The sequence below is a fragment of the Pongo abelii genome, chromosome 5 (genome assembly GCF_028885655.2).
Source record: "Pongo abelii isolate AG06213 chromosome 5, NHGRI_mPonAbe1-v2.0_pri, whole genome shotgun sequence".
NCBI lineage: Eukaryota > Metazoa > Chordata > Mammalia > Primates > Hominidae > Pongo > Pongo abelii.
In genome coordinates this window covers 39,438,648-39,461,477 of record NC_071990.2, presented here as the reverse complement: position 1 = coordinate 39,461,477, position 22,830 = coordinate 39,438,648, and the positions used below count along the sequence as shown (strand labels likewise).

At 51.9% G+C, this 22,830-nt stretch overlaps 1 protein-coding gene across 1 annotated transcript in view; it reads left to right on the top strand.

The window, feature by feature from the left end:
• The window catches only part of KCNK5 (potassium two pore domain channel subfamily K member 5), a 46,812-nt gene extending 25,430 nt beyond the window's left edge, over positions 1 to 21,382 (top strand). Inside the window, exons 2-5 of the mRNA XM_054558768.2 lie at positions 7,986 to 8,097; positions 9,208 to 9,374; positions 9,631 to 9,799; positions 12,209 to 21,382. Of these exons, the coding sequence (XP_054414743.1) occupies positions 7,986 to 8,097; positions 9,208 to 9,374; positions 9,631 to 9,799; positions 12,209 to 13,074 (1,314 nt within the window). The 3' untranslated portion in view covers positions 13,075 to 21,382. The remainder of the gene's footprint in view (positions 1 to 7,985; positions 8,098 to 9,207; positions 9,375 to 9,630; positions 9,800 to 12,208) is intronic.
• Positions 21,383 to 22,830: the final 1,448 nt, after the last annotated feature.

Sequence of the window (22,830 nt, the reverse complement as noted above, 5' to 3'; positions counted from 1 at the left end):
CCTTTGGTCCGGTATCTGCTCCTTCCCTGGGAGAGACAAAGCTCAGGCGAGCTGGGCTGGCTGCTGGTACAGGTATCAGGGTGGCACCACTGGGCCCTTGCCAATACCTTGCTCGTAAACTATAGCTGCCCTCCAAGCCACACCCTGGTCACCTGACCCGGGGGGAGAGGCAGTGAGGAAAATACCAAGAATTCCTTCTCTCTGCCCTGCATACTCCTTTTTAGACAGGAAGATGGAGAAGGCCTGAGCCTCCCTTCCCCTGTCAGCTTCCACTAGGGCAGCCCCTGCATATTAGAATCACTTCTGGAGCTTTCTAAAAGCTGTGCCAGGTCAACAGAATATCTGCGGCTGGGGACCAGGCATAGCATTTATTTAACCTCCAAGGGGATCCACTGGGCAGCCTGTACCGAGAGCCACTGCCCATTGTCTTGCTTCATGTTCACGCTGGGTGGGGGCTGGGAGGGAGTTGGACTAGAGTTCAGAGAAGCTGCCATCTAACACCTCCCGGCCTCAGCCTCACCTGGGGAGGTACCGGCGGCTGCCAGGGGTGATGCAGGGGGAAGCGGTGAAGACAGGATGGGACCAGTGGTGGCATTTCTTTCCCTCAGCAGCCCTGCCCAACTTACTTGGTTGGACGGGAAACTGGCCAGGGTGGCTGTGAGCCTCTGAGGGGCAGAGGCCGGGAGAGATGGGGCTTCTGAGGGATGGGGTGAGGCATCTTGGGCTTGCCCGTTTCCCTCTGCCCCTGACTCCCAGCCATCAGGTGGCCAGGGAACATCTCTGGAGCCACAGTCCCTTCCTCCATGTGGCCTGAGGGAGCTGATGGATCAGGCTGAAAATCGACAGTTTTCTCTGTTAAAATGGGGAAATAGGAAGAGGTGGCAGTTGTAAAGAAGGTTGGGGATAGTGTTCTCACCCTTTCTTGTCTTCCAGGCACAGGGCTTGAAATCCCTAGTCCTTCTCTACTGCTTGTCCAGGATATGCCAGCCCCTCTGCTTCAGCTTTGGGGGTGAGCAGCTTTGCTCCTGGGTCTCAGATCTCTGCAGGGTCTTGTTCCTGACGGACACACATGTGAATCACAATATTGATTGCAGATACATTTATCCAGTGCTTACTGTGTCCTAGGTGCTTTTCATATGTGCAGAGTAGGTGTTATTTTGCAGACAGAGAAAGTAAGGCAAGGAGGCTAAGTTATTTACCCAGAGGCTTGCTGCCAGCCATCGAGAGACCCGTCTGATTCAAATCCAGGTTGGTTCCACCTTTTCCATGAGCACAGGCCTGCATTTGAAAGATGGCCCTGTGGCTTCCTAGATAGAGCTCAACCTGAGCTGCAGAGGCCCTGCTCCCAATGGGATTGATTGAGTGCCCTCAGAGAGGAGGAGCTTTGGGATTCAGTAAGGAAAGTGGTCAGCTGGAAGTAGATGTGCAGTTTCTATTGACTCTTCTGTTCCTTTGCCTGCTCTTGGTACATCCACTGCTCTCTGGAGTTTCCCAAGGGGACAGGCCTCCCTGCAGGAAGGACAGTCCCAGTCACCTGAGGGACCTCTCCCACTCCACTGCTGATTACTCTCCCACCTTGAACCCTCTCCTCCGGGCTCTTGTCTGCCTCCCTCACCTTGCCCCTTCCCCAGCTCCTGCCCCCTGCCCTCTCCTCTCAGCCTGGTGATCCCCACCTCTGCAACCCAAGGCCAGTTGGATGCTGGTGGTTTCAGCAGCCCCTGTGAGCCCCGCCGCCGCTGGGGTCTGTGCCTCTCCTTCCTGCCCTCTTGCTCTTCAGGCTTCCACCTTGTTTAACTGATGAATTTAGTGAAAAGCCAACTGCAGAAGGATGCTGGAAGTGGTTGGGGATGGAGGGGCACTAGAGGACAAGTCAGTTGAGGCCAGGGAATATACGCTTATTTATTTAAATGTATTTATTCACTCATTCAATAAATATTTGTTGAATAGCTACTGTGTGCTAGGCAGTGTTCTAAGTTTAGGGAATACATCAGTGGAAAACAAAACAAATAAAAGGCCCTGTCCCATGAAGCTGACACTCTAGGGGAGTCTCTGCGTGTCTGTGGATATTGCCTGGTAGGCCGTTTCACTTGTACCTAGAAGCTCACCTGCATGCCTTTCACCCCCGTCTCTAGATAGTGCAGAGGTTAGGAGCCACCTGGGCCCTCATCCCAGCTCCACAACTCACTAGCTCTGTGAACCTTGGGCAAATGCTTCCGTTTCCTCATCTGTAAGATGGGGTAGTAATAGTACCTACTTTAGAGGGTACTGGCATTTTGTGAGATAAGTGAAGTGCGTGGATTTAGGTGCTTGTCTTCATAAGTGCTTAAATATCAATGTATTATTTATGAAATAAGGATGAATAAGCCATGCCCACACTCCTTACAAGGTTGCTGGGAGGGGAGGTGAGAGGAATGATAAGTTTCTTTCTGTACTACCAAGCACCACGCACGTAAGAGGATCAGCTCTATTTTCCCTTCCAGGGCCCAATTTTACTGTCCCTCTACAGGGCCAAGTGAGCTTTGACACGAATTAAGAATTGATTGCTGGGCGTGGTGGCTCATGCCTGTAATCCCAGCACTTTGGGAGCCCGAGGCAGGTGGATCACCTGAGGTCAGGAGTTTGAGACCAGCCTGACCAACATGGAGAAACCCCGTTTCTACTAAAAATACAAAATTAGCTGGGCATGGTGGTGCCTGCCTGTAATCCCAGCTACTCGGGATGCTGAGGCAGGAGAATTGCTTAAACCCAGGAGGCTGAGGTTGCAGTGAGCTGAGATCATGCCACTGTTCTCCAGCCTGGGTGACAGAGTGAGACTCCCATCCCAAAAAAAAAAAAAAAGAAAAAGAAAGAAGAGAAAAAAGAATTGATGCAGCTAGGAATGGTAAAGGAGGGTTGGCCCATGAACCCATGAACCCATGAACCCATGAACCACTGACAATCCAGGAGTCTAGCAGAGGCTGGAATGGAGGAAGACTGTTAAGGCTGCATCCTGCAGAGCAAGAAAGAGTCCTGTGATCCTAAAGTGATGGCGGCTGCGGAGCTGGAGGCAGGGCCGGGAGTAGCTCTATGGGTGCCAGAGAGCTGTGATCCCAACAGGCTAACATCTTGACTTTGGTTTCCCTTATCCCACCCCGTAAAGGGGAAGCCCCCACCTTGCCCTGCCTGCCCATGTCTGAAGGTGTGCGGCATGTCCCAAAGCCCCAGTCTAGATCCCTCTCTCCAGGAAGGGGATGCCCCACCACTGCCAAGGGAAGCCTCAGATCCTTGGGGGATGAGGGGATGTCTGGGAGTCAAGGTTACTCAGTCAGCACAGTGAGCACCTGGGAAGGTGGGGTCGGGGCAGCTGGACATCTGAAGCTCTGGGCAAGGGCACACATGGCTGTTTCCTCACTGGAGCAACAGAATGAGAGCTGGTCAGAGTGGCTGGACTGGTTTTAGGACACTGTTTTTTCAGCTGGTGGGAAGTGGGTGGGAGTATGCACAGGCCTCTTTCCTGTGGCCTTTATGGGGACAGGAGATAGGAGAACAGCAATTAGGACCCAGATGGGCCTGGGTTCTAGTCTTGGCTTCACTGTTTTTAGCACTTTCTTAGCCTCTTAAAGCCTCAAATCCTCAGTTGCAAAATAGAAAAAAATTATAGTATCTTCCCAGCAAGAATCTGTCCTCTCTAAATGAGCTAAAGGCACATAAAATGCTTCACCCAACTCTTGGCACATAGGAAGCCCTCCGTAAATCACAGCTGCTTTATGGTGACGGTGATGGAGACAGGGAACTCTACTCCGTTCCCAAACAAGAGCTGGGCCTGGGCTTTGTGCAGGCTCCCTTTTTCCCATTACTCTCCAGGCTTGTATGGAAAATGAAAATATTGTCTCGTGTGAATTTGGGAGCCAAGTTAAAGAATCCAGCCAGTGAACAGGGGCTGCCTCCTCCCGCGAAAGCTGTTTCCCTAACCCCGAGGACGGGACGCCTTGTCTGACAGGGTGTTTACCTGGCTCTCCCTTGTCTCTCTCCCTAACCCAGTGATGGCCTCAGTCCTGGGTCAGCTTTTCTGTTCTGGCAGACCGATTAAAGCCCCCTCCTCTTCTTGTGTAATCCCAACCATGATCAGTGAGGTATCCACAGATACACACGGTGGGAATAAGGAGCTGGCACCCCAAATTCACATCCAGACCTCGGCTCCCTAAGCCTGGCTTTCCTCCTCTGCCAAGTGATGCCTGGCAGAATGACAGGAAAAGCCAGTTAGGTAACGTGTGTAAAAGCCCCGGCGAGGGGTGTCTGACATACAGCAGCACTAGCACCGCTTCTCTCCACCAGCACTTGGGTGGAGCTGAGCTGATTCCCAGGCCAGCTGCTTGGGAACCACAGCAGAGGAGGCAACAGTAAGGGGCAGTGGGGCAGCCCAGGGGCAGGCAGACCCGGGCAGAGGGAGGCGGGGAGGCTTGAACTTGCAGACTTGAAACCAGACATTCTACAACCTAGCCTGGTTCTGCCAGGTAACCAACCTCTCTCCGCCCAGTGGGTGTAATTGCCACCACGGGGTCTTTGCAAGGAATGAGTAGTGCTTGCAGCCCCCGGGAGTTAGGGGCTGTCTCCAGCGCCTCCTTTGCCTGCCCCTTGCTGGGCAACCACAGAATGATACTGGAAGTCATGGGGAAAGCACATAATGCTGTGGCTGCCTGATAAGCCAGGGCCTGAGGCTGTAAGCTGGTACCCAAAGGGCACACCGTCAGTGGGGTGAAGGGTAGAAAGCCCAGCTCTTCCACCTCTCCCCACTCCCAAACTTAATGCCTTCTTCAGTTACCCTGTTTTGCCAGTTCTTTTGTTTGATGTCTCCTTAGCACTTACTAAATGATTCCCAAATCACAGGTTACCTTTGGCACTAGTATTTCCCAGGGGGAGCATTTTTGGCCTTGTGGGTGTGGTTGTCCTGTGAATTGCAGGGCATTTAGCATCTCTAGCCCCCTGCCTTCTCAATGCCAGAGCATCTCCCATCACGCATTAGAATAAACATAAGAGGAGGGCAGGGATTCTGTCCCTTCACTGCAGTATCCTCACTGCCTAGAACAGTGCCTGGCACATGCAACATTCCTCCTTAGAAAGCATTTCCAGGCACTTCCAAAAGGCGCTACCACCCCAGTGGAGAACCCCTGTTCCAGCATACCTTCCACAACACCCCTGATGGATGCTGGCTACCCTGGTCTAAATACTTTGCATTATCAGAAATTGATTACTACAAGGAGTAGCCCTTTGTAGACTCATTATCCAAAACAGCCATCTCCCCTTGGACTTTGGCCTGTTGGTTAGCATATCATGTGAAGTCTGACACCCAGAATGAAACAAGGTGCCCCATGTGTGGCCTGACCCTGCAAGGAACAGTGGACTTGTTACCTCCCAGCCCTGGATAGACCTGGAGTTGACATAGCCTGAGATTGCATTTACTTTTCTTGTGACAGCAGGACAGTAGGATTACTGTTTGTTGATTCATGGTCAGCTAATATCCAGGGACTTTTCCCTTCAATCCTCTACCAGTCTTTTCCAATCCAAAGTATAAGACTTAAACATTTTAGTGGATACTTGTATGTTGTTGATTTTGGCCCCTATATGCAGTCAGATGATTTTGAATCTTGATACTGCCATTGCTGTGTGTTAGCTATCTTCCCATCCCATTCTTATCCCCAATTTTGCATCCACTGCACATTGGATTGGTAAACCATCTCTGTCCTCACTGTGCTGTGGTTTAAAATATTGAAGAAAGCCAGGCCTTAAGCATGATGGTGGAGACTCAGTCTGGGTTGATAATGATCAATACCTCCTGGGGTTGTTTGTCTCCCTTTGAATGGACCCAATTAATCCTGGCTCCACTGACATTTCTGTGTCTTGTCCACATGAATTTCTTTAAGCCCATCTGTTAGCTGCCTTGCTGATATCTAGATGGATTACATTCCACAGAACTTCAAGGCTTTGCAACCCTTTGAAAAGGAGATGCACTTAGCTGAGCATGACTTGTTCTGGGTGAATCTGTGCTAGTTTCTAGTGCCCACCACTTCCTCTTCTGCATGTTCCAAACATTCTCCTCTCCCCATTTTGAAGTTTGCAAGAGTTCAGGTTTGTTTTCTAAATTTCTAGAATCCACTCTTTTCCTTTTTGTGAAAAATGGGAACAGCTTGTCTTCTGACATCTTTCCTGTTCCCCATGATTCCATGGGGATGACCAGAGGTGGTGCTGCAGCCTCACCTTTGGTCAGTGTTTCAATTATCATTTCAAGATGTTCTTGTATGTTCTTATATACTCTTTTCTTGTAGGCCGGTCGCATTCAAGATCGATATCTGAGGTAACAAAGGTAGATGCCAAAGGAGAGCTGGGTGGTTCCGCTTTCTCTGCCATCTGTTTAACATTAACGTGGCCCTGGTACTTCCTCATTCTCTTGCTCCAAACAGATTTGATGTTTCCAGAAACCCATTGGATGGTCCTTAGTATTTGTTTTAGCTCTCCTGTTCGCCTGTTAGTATCTAAATGTCCTTTAGCCATTTCACATTGAAATGGTCTGGCCAGCTAGACAGGGAGCTCTCTGAGGGCAGGGGCTGCCTCGGCCAGAGTTTGATGCGATGGTCCCCACTTTCCACTTTGATGCTGCACAGCCTTCATAGCCTCGGAGACGCTGTGAAATGCCGGAGGAGGCAGGGCAGTGAGTGGTGTGGTCTGATGGTCTGACAGACAAGCATGCCATCATGGAAAATTCTTTGCAGAGTGTGCAGATCCATTTACACAGGCCAGCTGCTACTTCTGCAAATTACACTTTCCTTCAGAACAACCCACCCATGCCCTTTTTTTCCCACCAAACCTCAGTCATGCACTGGGTAGGTTAGAAACAAGGTTTTTCTGTCTCCCTCTGTTTCCATCCCTCACTCGTCTGTCTCTTCTCTCTCAGTCCTTATCTTCGTTTTATAGGCAATTTGGCTGAATGCCTAGCTTCTGGTCTTGATGGCCTACCCATCTGGTGATGGCAGAGTTAGCACCTAGTCAGATGGAAACAGGTTTGCAGCTGTCAGTATTGCAGGAGTAGTTAAGTTCCCCACACCTCTGCCCCACCGCTCCTTGCAATCTCCAGGGGTACATCCCATCCCCAGGTGGCCTCTCACCTGCTATCCACAGTTACTGGAAGCTCTTTGGGGATTGATAGCACAGTTAGGAGTCACCCTGAAATGTACTCACCCTCTGATCTGTCCCTTCCCAGACAGTTGCTCAGCCCAGGGCAGAGAGAGAAAGGGCTACAGGGAAGGGAGGGAAGTGAGATCCCGTAGGGGAGAGGGTACATTAGAGTCCTAGGCTGGGGGAAAGGAGGACCTGCTGATTTGCATGCCCTCTGAGGAGAAGTCAACAGGGCACTGAGCTGACCTGAGCAGGTATCCTACAGTGGGCTGAAGGGTATATGGGGGGGCCCCTCCCCAGCCAACCCTGAACAAGGACCTGGTCTCTGCAGGTAAAACATCCTCCATGGAGGGCTGGGTGGGGCACAGGGGACCTCCTTGTGTGTGTCTGCCTCACATGTGCTTTTTTGGAGAGGCAGAATTAATCTAGTGCAGTGGTTCTCAAAGTGTGGTCCCTGTCCATAGCATCACCTGGGAGTGTATTTAGAAATGTTCCTTCTAGACCTCCTAAATCAGAAACTCGGGGTAGTAGGGGCCAGCAGTCTGTTGAACAAGATTTCCAGGTGATCCTGGTGCATGCTAGTAAGTTGGAGAAGCATTGACTCAGTGAAATAATGAACTTTGGAGCCAGATTGCCTGGGTTCATATCTTTACCTTGGGCAAATCAGGTAACCTCTCTGATCCTCTATACAATGTTTCATCTGTAACATGGAGACACTGCCACCTTCTTATTGTGATGACTAAATGAGAATGCTTACAAGGAGTTTAGTGCAGTTCTGTCAATCAGCATCTGTTAAGTGTGGCCTCAGCTCTGACCTTTACTGTTTCTCATTTTAGGTGGTATCTGATGCTGCAGGACAGGGTGTGGCCATCACAGGGAACCAGACCTTCAACAACTGGAACTGGCCCAATGCAATGATTTTTGCAGCGACCGTCATTACCACCATTGGTAAGTCTTCTGGGACCTGTAGGACACCCACATCCATGCCCTAGCTCCTCAGAACCTTTCTAGAAACCCAGCTCTGGTCACTCAGCCCTGTTGCGGGTACAATCAGATCAGTTGCAGGCTATTCTTTCGATACTTTCTTAGGGATTTAGTAAGTCCTTGGTAGCTGATCATGCCTGGGAAGGTTTCCATGAGTCTCGACCTGGGCTCTTTGAGCAGAAACAATGACACAGCCTCATGGCCAGAGCCATGCAAGAGATTAACCAGACTGCTCATTGCAGAAACCCAGATCATGACTACTTACCAAGCTGGGTGTCTGTTTCGGTTCTCAGGCCACATAGCCAACCAGTCCAGAAGTTTGGCTCAGAACGCAGCTTCTTCTCTTTCACCATTCTGTGAGCTTGACTGGGCTCAGCTGGCTGGTTCTTGATTGGGCTCCCAGTGCAGTGGCAGTCAAACAATGGCTGGGCTGGAGTCTTCTGAAAGCCAAACTCATCTGATGGCCCAGATGGCTCCTCCCATCACAGATTTGACAGTTGATGCTGGCTGTTGGCTGGGAGCTTAGCTAGGGATGAAAACACAAGGCCTCCGCATGTGTTTGGGAACCAAGGCGAAAAGCAGCAGGCTTCTTAGACCTCACCTGTCCAGCGTCTCTTCCGCGGCCTAGACTGCTTCTATTGTCAAGCCACTAAAGCCCAGATTCCAAGGGAAGAGGATTAGACGACACCTTGATGTGAGCAGTTGCATAAGAAGGGAGGGAATCGGGGATGGCTATCTTTGGAGACCATCTACCACAGTGCTTCTGGGGAATCTACACAGAGAGCATGTCTTATAACTTGCACAGTGGTACCATATAGACTAGTGGAAGACCTGTTGACCAGGCTTAGTCCCTGCCTTCAGGGAGCTCCTTGTATGATGGATACAGCTCATGTCATCATAATTGCTTTATCAATGATCATGATCAGAGTATGATCAAGGGAAATATCATTACTTAAGTACTGATAATAGATCAATATCAATTTATCTTAGAGAATGGGCTGTGTGTGTGTTGGAAGCAAGGCCCACTGGTTTGACCACCCCTCCTGTTCTTGGCCTCACTCTCTCCTTCCTCAGGATATGGCAATGTGGCTCCCAAGACCCCCGCCGGTCGCCTCTTCTGCGTCTTCTATGGTCTCTTCGGGGTGCCGCTCTGCCTGACGTGGATCAGTGCCCTGGGCAAGTTCTTCGGGGGACGCGCCAAGAGACTAGGGCAGTTCCTTACCAAGAGAGGCGTGAGTCTGGTATGTCCCCTACCCTGGGTGTTGGGCAGAGATGGGGGAACCATGACAGGTGAGGGGAGGACAGGAAGGCTCTAGGAATTGGACCAAGGGTGTGAGGACAGATGGCAAGAGGATAGTTTCAGAGCTCCTTGCCCTCCCGGGTCAGGCTGGGTACCCAGCTAGCCTCTCCTCTAGCTGCCTCCCTAGCCCTCTGGGTGCCTTTGCTGGGTTTCCAAGTCTCCACTATTGTCTGACTTGGCCTCCTGCTCCCCATCAGCGGAAGGCGCAGATCACGTGCACAGTCATCTTCATCGTGTGGGGCGTCCTAGTCCACCTGGTGATCCCACCCTTCGTATTCATGGTGACCGAGGGGTGGAACTACATCGAGGGCCTCTACTACTCCTTCATCACCATCTCCACCATCGGCTTCGGTGACTTTGTGGCTGGTAAGTCCCTGCCTGTGCCTCCCACCTCTTTTTCTGCTTCTTTGGTTTCAGTGCAACAGACCTATGTTGGGGGTGCCCTAGGTAGGGTTCCATGTTCTGGGCGCTTCTCTTACCCAGTGGGATTCTCAACCCACTCTGCCAGTTGCAAGAGGAAACAAAGACCCAGAGTAATGGCAAAAGACTGTTTTTCTCTCTGGCTCCCTTTCTCAGACATGGCTTTTTTCCTCCTCCTTTCCTCTCTGCTCAGTCTCTGATCTCCTCCCTCTGTTCTCCCATGACTCCTGAGCTTGGCTTCATGGGGGGCTTGCAAGTAGGGCCTTCTGCCTACACGGTTGGTACCTGTTACCCAGGGAGCCCCTGAGCCCACCAGCACCCCCTCCACACCCTCAACAGCCTTTCATCTTTCACAAGAGCGGAGGGAGCTGTCCTGGAGGCATGGTTCAGAGGCCTGGGGCTTTGTTCCTGCTATAGCAGCTTAAAGACAAGGGAGGCCTTCTCCCCAGCTGCCCTGCCCCCAGCCCTGACACTCCCTCCTACTCCTCCCCTGCTTAATCCAGGGAAGTGATGAGGTTCTTTGGCCCCTTTGTCTGAAGGCCTGTTACCAGCTGGCCCCAGCCACACACGTACTTGTGTCTGTGGCCTGCACAGCATCTTGGTTCTTAATCTTCTTGACACCCTGTTTGACCCTGTTGACCCTGCACCCCAGTGACCTCAACTTCTGCTCCAGAGGCCTCTGTTCTGTACCCCCTCCCTTTTGCCCAGAGGGCAGTGGGAGGCCACTAGCCTTGTGCTTGATGTATGTGGCATCTGGGAGCAGTTGGCTGAGTTGGGGGAGGAACAGGAAAGAGAGGCACAAACACTCCCCTGACCCTGCCAAGTCTGGGCCTGCTGTCCTGGGCAGTACATTTGGACAAGGCACAACCCTGCCATTGTCCAGCCCTTGAGGCCCAGAGCAGGCTAAGGAGATGCCTCTGGTATTAGGGAAATACAGATGTACATTTAGCCATACTTTCTCAGCACCAGCAAGACACCAAACCCTGCCTCAGCTTTCTCATCTGTAAAATTAGTAAAAATAATAATTACTATTCATGAGTGTTGAGGGTAGGGCCTGGCTATATCAGTGTGTGCCCTCATTACTGTCATCATGAAACTCTGCTTGTAATTGAGAGCCTTGAGCAGGATTAACAGGACCACTCGGGGCATCTGCTATCTGAGCCCAGTTGTGGGAGGAGAACTGACTAGGCTACAGCACCTAGAGGAACCTCTAGTCTGATGAGAGAGGTAGCCCCCTTCCTCCAGGTCCCTTCTGTAAGTTGCTTTTGTATCTAGTCAAGGGGGCAAATGGAATACAGGTCAACATGCCTGTACATGTAGTCGTAAAAGACATTTCAAATAATCCTGGAGTGTAGGGGAACCTTCAGAGCTGTAGGGGGTAAGCCAGGAAGGCTCCCTGCAGCAGGAGGGGGATGTGGAGCAGACAGAGCCCTCCTCCAGGTCAAGGGAGAGCTGATCTGAGGAAGTCAGGGAGGCAGACCAGACCTTCAAGGAAAATAAAAATGGTTCACAGTGTTTCTTGCCACGGTGGGTGCTTCCTGGGTCATCTCAACCTAACCACCAGCCTTGTTTGTAATCCACCAGAGTGAGTCTAGCCCCAGCTTGGAGGGTGCTGGGGGCTCCCTTGTGTAATATCCATCCATTCAGTTTTTAAGTGAACTGTAGCATATACACAGAACAGCTGGGGATGGTAGAAGAATGAACAGAAAGGCAAATACTCATGAACTGTTTCTTGACCTGTGTGTCGGTTACATTGCCAGTCCCCCAAAGCCCCTTTAGCTTCCTTCAAAGAGTCACTGTCTTGACTGTGTTGACTTTTTTTTTTTGAGACGGAGTCTCTGTCTGCTGCCCAGGCTAGCATGGCAGTGGTGTGATCTTGGCTCACTGCAACCTCTGCCTCCCGGGTTCAAGCAATTCTCTTGCTTCAGCCTCCTAAGTAGGTGGCCCATCACCATACCTGGCTAATTTTTGTATTGTTAGTGGAGACAGGGTTTTACCATGTTGGTCAGACTGGTTTCGAACTCCTGACCTCAAGTGATCCACCTGCCTTGACCTCCCAAAGTGCTGGGATTGCAGGCGTGAGCCATCGTGCCTGGCCTGTCTTGACATTTTGTAGTTGAGGAAACCAAGACTCAGAGACAGGCTGGAGACTGGGATGGGGTCATGAATGACGGCAGGCTCAAGCCCTTGAGGAAGATGGGATAGTCCGGGGTCTAGAACAGGCCCCTTTCTATCCCACTGCACCCCCGTCCTGTGCTCTGGCCTGACCCCTGCTCAGATCACACAGCATTGGCCATTGCACATTTCCCGGGCCCTGCTAACTCTTCCTGACCTCTGGACTGCCTGTCCGCTCAGGTGTGAACCCCAGCGCCAACTACCACGCCCTGTACCGCTACTTCGTGGAGCTCTGGATCTACTTGGGGCTGGCCTGGCTGTCCCTTTTTGTCAACTGGAAGGTGAGCATGTTTGTGGAAGTCCACAAAGCCATTAAGAAGCGGCGGCGGCGACGGAAGGAGTCCTTTGAGAGCTCCCCACACTCCCGGAAGGCCCTGCAGGTGAAGGGGAGCACAGCCTCCAAGGACGTCAACATCTTCAGCTTTCTTTCCAAGAAGGAAGAGACCTACAATGACCTCATCAAGCAGATCGGGAAGAAGGCCATGAAGACAAGCGGGGGTGGGGAGACGGGCCCGGGCCCAGGGCTGGGGCCTCAAGGCGGTGGGCTCCCAGCACTGCCCCCTTCCCTGGCACCCCTGGTGGTTTACTCCAAGAACCGGGTGCCCACCTTGGAAGAGGTGTCACAGACACTGAGGAGCAAAGGCCACGTATCAAAGCCCCCAGATGAGGAAGCTGTGGCACAGGCCCCTGAAGACAGCTCCCCTTCCCCCGAGGTGTTCATGAACCAGCTGGACCGCATCAGTGAGGAATGCGAGCCATGGGACGCCCAGGACTACCACCCACTCATCTTCCAGGACGCCAGCATCACCTTCGTGAACACGGAGGCTGGCCTCTCAGACGAGGAGACCTCCAAGTCCTCGCTAGAGGACAACTTGGCAGGGGAGGAGAGCCCCCAGCAGGGGGCCGAAGCCAAGGCGCCCCTGAACATGGGCGAGTTCCCCTCCTCCGACGAGTCCACCTTCACCAGCACTGAGTCTGAGCTCTCCGTGCCCTACGAACAGCTGATGAATGAGTACAACAAGGCTAACAGCCCCAAGGGCACATGAGGCGGGGCCGGCTCCCCACCCCACCTTTGATGGCCTCTTCCCCCCTTACCCTGGGGTGTCCCGAGATGGCCGGGACCCCAGACCCCTGGTGGGGGGCAGCCTTGGAACTGGGAGTGGGGGGCCAGGGGCCTTCCTAACCTTCCATCATCCCCAGCTAGATGCATGCCCGGGACAGGGCCTCTGTTCTCCAGCTGAACCATACCCTGGCTGTGGGGGCGTCTGTCCTGAGCTTGGCTGGTGTATCTCACAATGCAAAGACATGCAGGCTGGTGGGACAGGTGGGCAGGACGGACCCTGAGGAGGCCTTGCCTGCAGGGTCTTTGCCCCACCATTTGGTGGAGTGTCACACGGTTCTCTGAGGCCTGGGGCCTCAGCTCTTTAAGTTTACCAGTATTACTGAGCTTGGCATTTGGAGAGGGAGCTCTGAAGTGTCTGGGGAGGTACCGCTGTGCGTGGGGTCAGGTGTTTCCGTACCTCAGCAGGAGCAGGGCCCACCCCCACCCCAGCTGCGGGCCTGCCGGTCGGGTTGGGCACCTACTACAAACCGTAGTGGGGTGGAGGCTGCTGGAGGTGGGAGTGAGGAGATGAGGGTAGGGGCTCAAACAGACCTGACTCACGGGGCCTGGAAACAAGTCCCATGTGGGCCTGGGGCCTGGGGTCCTCATCCTCCTTGTTGGTCTACTCAGGCCCAGCCCAGAGCCGTGTTCCCTGTCTCAGGTCAAGCAGTGGCAGACGCAAGGCTTTCTGTGGGCCCCCGAGTGGTAGGAGGGAGAGTAGCAGAGTATGGGTTACTGGAAGCCGGGACTGCTAGGGCTGGTGGCCAGGGAGCTGCAAGAGTGAGGCTCAGCTCTGGCTGGTTCGGCCCTTACCCCTCCTGCCAGCTGGAGAACTGCACACCCCGCCCCCTGGCCCCAGGACCTGCACTCCCAATCCTGCTGTCTTCTCCTTCCCTGTGCCCTGAACAAGGACCTCACTGCCCGCCTTCCCCTCCCACCAGCCCCCTTGGGCCAGGCAGGGTGAGGCCAAATTGCTCTTGGCCCACAAATGGGCGATGGTCAAATATGTGAATCAAGCTCCTCTCTCTGGCTAGTGTTTGATGTGCATGTGTGTGTGCGTGGTGCGTGTGTGCACATACACACCTGTGCACTCGTGTGTGTTTAAGAAAGGAAAGGATTTGGGCTGGGGAGCAAAAGATAATGTGAAACTGTTGGTGGACTCTCTGGTGAGGGGTGGGCAGAACTTGCTGCTACTAGAGTTCTTGGGTTCTCCATGATGTTCACCCTGGGGCTGGCCCACTGTGTGCTGAATGTTTTTGTTGTTTTTTGTTTTATTTTTTAAACAAACTGCTGTTTTTTATATACCTGGAATCTGTTGTTGGCTTCAGAGCCAGTGGTTAAAGAGCAGGGTCCCAAGGATTGGGAGATCCAGTGTCTGCCCTCCTGCCCTGCAACTCAATTGGGCCTTTTTCGGTGACCTCATCCAAGGCCATGATGTCAAGGGCCGTGTCCCCAAGCAGAGGTGGAGAAGGGGACACTGAGGTGAGCAAAGGCAGGAAGGGGCATCCACTGCAGGTGACTGGAGGCCGGGCAGGAGGCAAGTCATCAGAACCGCCCAGCTCCCTTCACTCTCTGCCCTCTGCCCCACTACTGTGGGGCAGTGGGGCCAGAGGCCACCTCCCCAACATGTGAAGACGGTGATGGGCATGTGCCCACACCCCACTTCTCTAGCCGTTTGCAGAGGCTGCTGCCCAGCAGGGGCCTGAAAAGGAACAGCCTCGTATTTTTCTGTGAAATGTTTTAATGAACTCATGTTGTTGCTGGTTGTCCTGGCATCGCACACACTGTATGTACATACTGGCAATGATGTCAAATGTAATTTATTTTAACATTTTTACAATAAAACATGAGGTGGATAGGTCAGCTTGGTGTGTGCTGTGTGTGGGGCAGGTTACAGAGGGGTTGGCTTCTGGCCTCTGAGCAGCAGGGGAGCCTGGGCACATCCACAGAAGATAGGGAGGACTCAAGACAGACTGATAAGAGGATTGGATGGTCTGGAGGGGAGAAAAGAATGAAAAGGGATGAAGAGAGCAGGGAGAGGCAGGCCTCTGTGGGGAGGTAAGGACGGGGGAGGAACATTGCAGTACAGGTTTGAGAATCAGGAAGGAGTGAGAGGAGCAAGGGGAGAGGCGGGGTGATCATGGCAAATGCATGTCACTCACCACTTTGTCAGGCACTAAATGCTTGCACTGAATAATATGTGAGTGGACTCATTTGACCTGGCAAGAGCCCTGTGAGGGCGTCAGTACATCTCCATTTTATAGACGAGGAAACAGGCACAGAGAAGTTGCCTTGTGCAAAATCTCAGTAAAAATGGTAAGCCTAGATTCAAACCCAGGCAGCCCAGCTCCTGTCCCCTCCACCACCGTGATGAGATGAAAAAGACTACCTGTGGTTTTGTGGCACACCCAGCATCTCCGGAAAGGGCTCCTGTCTCCAGGTAGGTGGACCAGAGAGCTTGAGCAACGCTCAGGCCTTCTCAACTCAAGGGGTGGGCAGGAGATGTAGAGCCTGAGCGTGGGCACTGTGGACTGGAAAGAATGTGAAGGAAGAATGGAGCCAGGCTCAGCTGGGCATCTGTCTCCATCTATCTAAAGGGAGGCTTTGTCAGGCTTCAACTGTTTGGGGACTGGCCCCTTCTATGACCATTTCAGGGCTCAGCACCACAAAGGATGATTTCTGAGTTCATTGGAAAAAAAAAAAAGTATGATTTCAGGAGTGAACCACATTTTTCATGAGGGCATGGATGTGTTTACAAAGGATTATATGTATTTACCAGCCAATTCTGTAACGACACCATCCCTCCCTCTCTGCCAACACCACTCCCTCTTGCCCTCTTTCTGCTCCCCCCACACCCCTCTCCTGCCCCCATCACACACAGGTCCAAGGTTCTCCGGTTTTGCTTTAATCACATTCAGCCTCAAGGCAATAACAGTTCCATAACACTGTAAGCCCCACCTTTATTCAGCACTTGGCCTGTTCACAAACCCCATTGACAAACATAGCCCAGGTTATTTGGCCCATCTACAGTTGAGACGAGAGCTTGAGGATCATGACTTCCTAAGGGCACCCAGCTGGACCGAGGCACAGCTTTGCAGAACTGTGCTCACAGATGATAAAGCACAGACCCAAGATTGGGTGGAGGTGTGGCATTGGGTCACTGTGGCCAGGGTTAGTCTGGAGCTTTCTGAGTAAGAGGTGGGAGGTAGGGCAGCAGCTAGAGCAAAGGGTGGGGCCCAGGAGGCCTCAAGTTCCCCAGGGGTCATGAGCAGGGGAGGGGTACCATGTGGAGGCATGGGGAACATTCCATCACAGTCTGGGGAGCTGTAGGGTGGATGGGAGTGGGGGTGGTGGAGGAGGCTGGCAAGTGGCGGAGGAGTGGCAGATGGGTGGGAAGTCACTGGAGATGATACTAGCAGGGAAATCCTTCTGTTGAAGTCATTGATGTTTTGTTGTTCTTGTTTTTTGATACCGAGTTTCACTCTTCCCCAGGCTGGAGTGCAGTGGCATGATCTCAGCTCACTGCAACCTCCGCCTTTGGGTTCAAGTGATTCTCCTGCCTTAGCTCTCAAGTAGCTGGGACTACAAGTGTGAGCCACCACGCCCAGCTAAATTTTGTATTTTTTAATAGAGATAGGGCTTCACTATGTTAGCCAGGCTAGTCTTGAACACCCGACCTCAGGTGATCCGCCCGCCTCGGCCTCCCAAAGTGCTGGGATTACAGGCGTGAGCCACCGTGCCCGGCCGTCATTGCTGTATTTCTAACGCAGGGCAGAGAGAATTGGATTGGTGAGATCTGGCGACTTGCTGGGGTCCTCGTGGAGGCAGCACTCCTCCTTCCACGGGCTCCATTCCCAGCAGGCTTCTCCGCTGTCCTAGTAAACCAGCACCTGCTCTCCACCAGCACCACCTGGGCTCTCCATTATTTGTTCCACTAGTGTTTACTGAGCACCTATGTACCATTATCCTCATTTTACAATGAGGAAATTGAGGCAAATATAGGATTTTTTTCCAAGCTGAAACAACTATTAACTGGCAGCAAAGCAGCTTCCCTGACTTGCATTCTCATTCCTCATTCTACCCTCTAAGTTTCTGATCCGACAGGGGAGACATCTTCAGAGAACCCAGAGTCTGATGGAGGTGAGAGACAGCATCTCCCTTCAAGGAGTCTAATCTGACGGGGAGGAGAGCACAGAAAGACCCTCAGGGTCCCAGCTGGGCTTCTTATCTCCTGCATGATCCTGGAGGAGGCATTTAGCTCCCTGCCAGAGGTGACGAAGAGAAACCAGGATGTTTGGGTTTCACCTCCCTACTGGAAAGAGCCAGGCAAGATAATCATCAGCCACTATTGCATCTGAAGCTCTCCGTAAGCCTAGGGTAGAGTGGTGGGGAAGGACAGGCAGGCTGGGCTGCACAGCTCTGGGTGGGGCCTCCAGAAATGAGGCCCCTGAGGTTTGGTCTCAGCTCTACCATTCATCTCTCCATTCTTGAAATAACAGGTTCCCAGTTTCCAAATTCATGCACAACTGGTCCAGGAACCGATGACAACTCGTGAATTGCCAGAATGTGTTTAACAGTGAAAACTCCTCCCTAAGATCTCTGTCCCATCTATCCATCGTGGCCCCATCACCAGGGTCCAGGCCACCTGGCCCCTCACCTGGCTCCCCCACAACAGCATAGGGCCTGGCACCTGGTAGGGGGTCCACAGATATTTGTTGAATGAATGAATGAACCCCATCAGCTGGTCTCCCTGCCTCTAAGACTGACTCCCTTTCCACCTGGCCATTACCGTAGCCAGCAGCCTAAACTCAAACCTGACCCATTTCTCTTCTGTTTTAAACTCCTAAGGGGCTCCCCATTGCTCTTCCACCCCCCCGCCACCCCACCTCTCTCTTCAGCCTCCTCTCCTTTCCCACCTCTCTGAGCTGCAGCCACTTTGCCGTTGCTGTTTCCTCTGCCCTGATGCCCTTCCTCTCTCTCTCCTGGGCAAGTCCTGAGACCTAGTGGGATTAGATATGGACATCACCTTCTCTAGGAAGACTTCCACAATTACCTGTAGCCCTCCTGGATTCTGGGCCAGGTGCTCCTCCTCTGTGTTCCAGAGCCCCTTCCTCAGCAAGCTGCCTCTATCCCACCGAGCTGCTCTGATGTTGTTCCAGCTCCCTGCCTCCTGGTCTTATGCCTTCTCCCCTGACTGGGAGCTGCTAAAGGGCACAGGGAGTAGCTTATCCACCTTCAGATTCCTGGAAGCCCAGTGTGGAGAGGGGCCCAGCTTTTCCATGTTTACTAAATGGAGGGTAAATGAACTAGAGGCCTGGCCCCTCCCACTGGTAATTCAGTCCCTCTCTTCCTGGGGCAGAGGCCAAATCAGGGGGCAAGGCTTGTTCCAGAAGGGCGAGTCCCCACAAGGCCAGGTGGATGATCTTGAGGGCCCTTGTCGCAGGCTGAGTTGGCCTGGTGAGTCACCTTATCTTGTGCCAAGTCACCTGAATCTGCAGGGCAGGACTGGAATATAGCACACCTTATTTCTCCCCACCCCAGGGAGCACTGTCATTGGCACCCCCTTTTCCGCTTGCCCCACCTCCCCATCTTCACCTCTTACTGTTCCCAAGTGATTCCGTGAGCTGGGCCTCCCAACCCAGCAGCTCCCCAGTCCCCACGGTTCCCTCAGGATTACCTCTACTCCCAGCAACCCTGCACACCGGGCCCAGCCTCTCAGTTCATAAAGCCCTTTCACACCCATTCCTGGGTGGGATTACGCAACAGCAGGGAACCAGGTGCAATATTTTACAGGCCTCAATTTAAGGGCCTTTTCCAAATGAGGTAATAAATGTTTTCGTTTGATTTTCCAGGAAAACAAGGCCTAAGGCTAGAACTGGGAGATGGTCGGAAGAAGTAGCAGAAAGGGATGTAGAGGTAAACATGGGGAAAGAGGAAAAGGCCATACATGTTCATTTTAGAGCTGTTTCAACTGTGGGCAACTGGGGCTTAATCCCACTAGACCTCCCCTGAAAAACCTATAGAATTCACCTCAGATTTGTCCATCTGAAGGACAGGGACCTTCTGCATTTATCCACCAATTCCACCCTTGTTGGTTAAGGATGGCCCCAGGGAAATTCATGCCCACCCTCCTTTCATACATGTGGATGCAACAGGTGGTATTATCAAAAGATGACTGCGACAATATCTCTCCACTCACATTCTCATCTGCAAAATGAACTGGCCACTCCCCAACAGGAAGCAGAGTCTATTCCCTTTGAATGTGGGCTGCCACCAGGACTGTTTTAGTCAATGGAATATGGCAGTGATTCCTGTGATTTCTGAACCCGTGTGTGTGTGTGTGTGTGTGTTTTGTTTTTTGTTTGTTTGTTTTTTGAGACAGAGTCTCGCTCTGTTGCCCAGGCTGGAGTGCAATGGCACGATCTCGGCTCACTGCAAGCTCCGCCTCCCGGGTTCACACCATTCTCCTGCCTCAGCCTCCCGAGTAGCTGGGACTACAGGCACCCACCACCATGCCCAGCTAATTTTTGTGTTTTTAGTAGAGACGGGGTTTAACCGTGTTAGCCAGGATGGTCTTGATCTCCTGACCTCATGATCCGCCCACCTCGGCCTCCCAAAGTGTTGGGATTATAGGTGTGAGCCACTGCACCTGGCCGAACCCACGTGTTAAGAAGGCCTGGCAGCTTCCACTTTGGTGCTCTGGCGGAAGCCAGCTGCAATGTAAGAAATCCAAGTACCTTGAGACTCACACTGTGAAGAAGCCCAAACTTGCCCATGGAGATGCCACATGGAGAGAGAATTGGCCCCACTGAGATTCCATCTTGAACACTGCAGGCCCAGCTGATGCCACACACAGTGGATCCCAGCCAGCCCACAGATTGCAGAATCATGAGCGAAATAAATGATTGTTTTCATAATCCTGAAAGCCTGGGAGTGGTTTGTTACACAGCAATAGATAATTGGAACACTGGCTGGGCTTGCCCTGAGCTATGTGACCTTTGCCGGGCTTTGGAGAAAGCTTGGAGGTAGAAAGGTAGAGAGACACCTGGGCACCCTGAGGTGGCACTACAGCAGCGGTGAAATGCCAAGTGGGCTGAGGGATTGGGCCACCTGGCACAAATAGTATCTCCTACCTGGAAACTAAAACTCTTTGCCCTCAAACACAATAATTGGCAGAACTGAGGCCAAATGTCACTAGGTCTTCTAACTCTTCACCCGGGGCTCTTTTCCTTATGCAACATCAAAGTTCGTACCTTCCAGATATCAAAGCCCCTTCTACTTTAGGGTCTCTGGTTCTCCCTGCTATGTTTAAAGAGCCTGGGGTCTGCTACTATCCAGCTGCATGACCTTAATGGCCATATCTATCACTGACAGGATGCTTATAGGCACTGCCCAGGATACTTTATGCACATGATCTCATGTAATCCCACAACAGTGTTATTACCCGATTTGGAAGCTGAAGCTCACAGTGGTTATACAACAGCTAGAGGTGGAGTCTGGGTTCTAACCTAAGGATCCAGGGCCTGTGCTATTAATTACCACGTAAGCCGGCCAGGGCAAAGCTCTCCTGCTCAAGGACAAGAGTGTACAGAGAAGGTGTCCTGGCTGCAGCTCCAGCCACTCCCCAGAGTCTGCCCTCCTCATCTCCAAGACCAGTGAGGTGGACCAACCAGCCCTGCAGGGACTACCCAAGAATCACCAGGGGATTCCTGGGCTCCACGTTGGGAAGATTCTGATTCAGAAACTCTGGGGTAAAGCCTTGAAATACCCAGGTTCTGGGAACACCTGGCTGGAGATCTCAAACAAAGGTCAGGTCTCTCCAGGCTTCCTGCATCCCTGCCAATCCATCCCTACCTGTTTTCATTCTGCATTGAAATCTGTGTTGACATCAATAATGTAAAATTTCCTCCTCCTTCTTTGATTCCTTCACCTGGAGCTCTGGCCGGCTGAGCTGCTCTGTTTTAGGTGTTGACATCACACATTATTTAACTCAGATGACATGTATTTGTTGAGTCTCTCGAAGGTTGCCTAGAACACCTGATGCTGGTGACTGAGGGCAAATGAACAGCTACCTGGCAGTCAGGCCTGGAGCAGCCAGACTGCTGCCTCTTTCTATCAGCTCAGATTCCCATCCTCAACAGTTCACTCCAGGGGAAATTTTCTGACCCAGTGGCCTGGAGCCCGTTTATACCTGCTCACGGGAGCTGGTGGTTAACTTTTTGGAAATTTTGCAAGCTGGTTGTTAAACCACAGCCACTACTAAAAAATAATTAAGAAATTATATAAATATGCAATTAGATGGTATTAAGAACAAAGGTCATAAGTACGTAAAATTCATCACTTCCTAGCTATTTTGCATCTTACTATTATTCATGCTTTTGAGGTGATTTTTCATCTTCTACAGGTATATGCAAATACTATATAATGATATGCTATTGTGTTTCTCTTTCCAACTTGACGTTTTGTGACACCATATTGGTAGCTAAAAATTGCCCATAGGACAAGGGTTTACACCGTGGAAATGGGCAAACACTACCAATTAGGGATCTCTGCTCTCCAGAGAACCAGATGTTAAACATTCATCAGCACATCACTGTACTGACCGCCTCTGGAATGATTTGCAGGCTGGGGAGGGTAGGGGAGAGTGAGGTTTTGTCTGTCTTGGAAAGGAAGAAGCAGTCTCTGGATTTCAGGAAGAATGTAATTCATGAAGTTGTCACTTGCACTCCCTTGAGCCCCTCAGACCATTGCTGATTAGGGATGAAGATTCGAGGCACTTAGGAGCTAACTGCAGGGGTGATGAGTGGGCAAAGTCTATGTGTACTTGCCTCCTGAATGTACATAGAAGCTCTTGGGTCATGGTCCAAACTGGAGGCTTAAAGGGACTTCTGCCTTCAGCTGGAGTTCTGAGACTGCCAAGAGCCTAGTCCAGGAGCTGCCTTGCACTCTGCTGAACTGCACTGCGGCTTCAGACAAGTCTCTGTGTCCCAGGTCTCTTTATAATTAAAGGGGAGACCCTCTCAGCAAAGACTAGGTCCTGGCAACTGGATGAAAGCTATTGAGTACGTCAGATTCAGACTAAGGCTTTGCAAAGATCATATCACTGAGCAGAAACACACAGCCTGACACATAGGATACTGTGACTGAGGCAAGGAGGGAACACAGGAGGGAATCTAAGGTCTTCTAGAAATTCCCTGCTCTCGAGTGAAGAGAAAGGGATGACTCCACACAGGATGTCCATGGCCCCAATCAGAAGTGGCTACTACAGAGGTCCAGGGCCCCTCAGTCTCACCCCACAAGCCAGTCGTAGTACAGCCCTGCCCCATCAGGGCAGCCATCATCCTGCAGACCATCAGGCCTGCTCTGAGCCTTTGAGCCACATGTGGTGCTCTCCCTCTAACAATTATGGCTCTTAATTGAGCACTTACTTTTTGACAGGCTCTGTGCCTGGCACTGTACAAGGGGACCCCAGGAAAAGATTCCTCTTTCTTTTGTTCTCTTCCACTCTCATACTCGTGTGTGTGTGTGTGTTTGTGTGTGTGTCTGTGTTTGTGGTAGGAGGTGGAGGAAGGCATTGTGAAGGGTTGGAATCAGGGATCCTTATGACCCACACAGAACTGCAGTGCGTTATTAGTTCAGGTTCTCCAAGAAGCAGATGCCATGGCTGGATTAAACCAGAGAGGACTGCATTGAGGGAAAC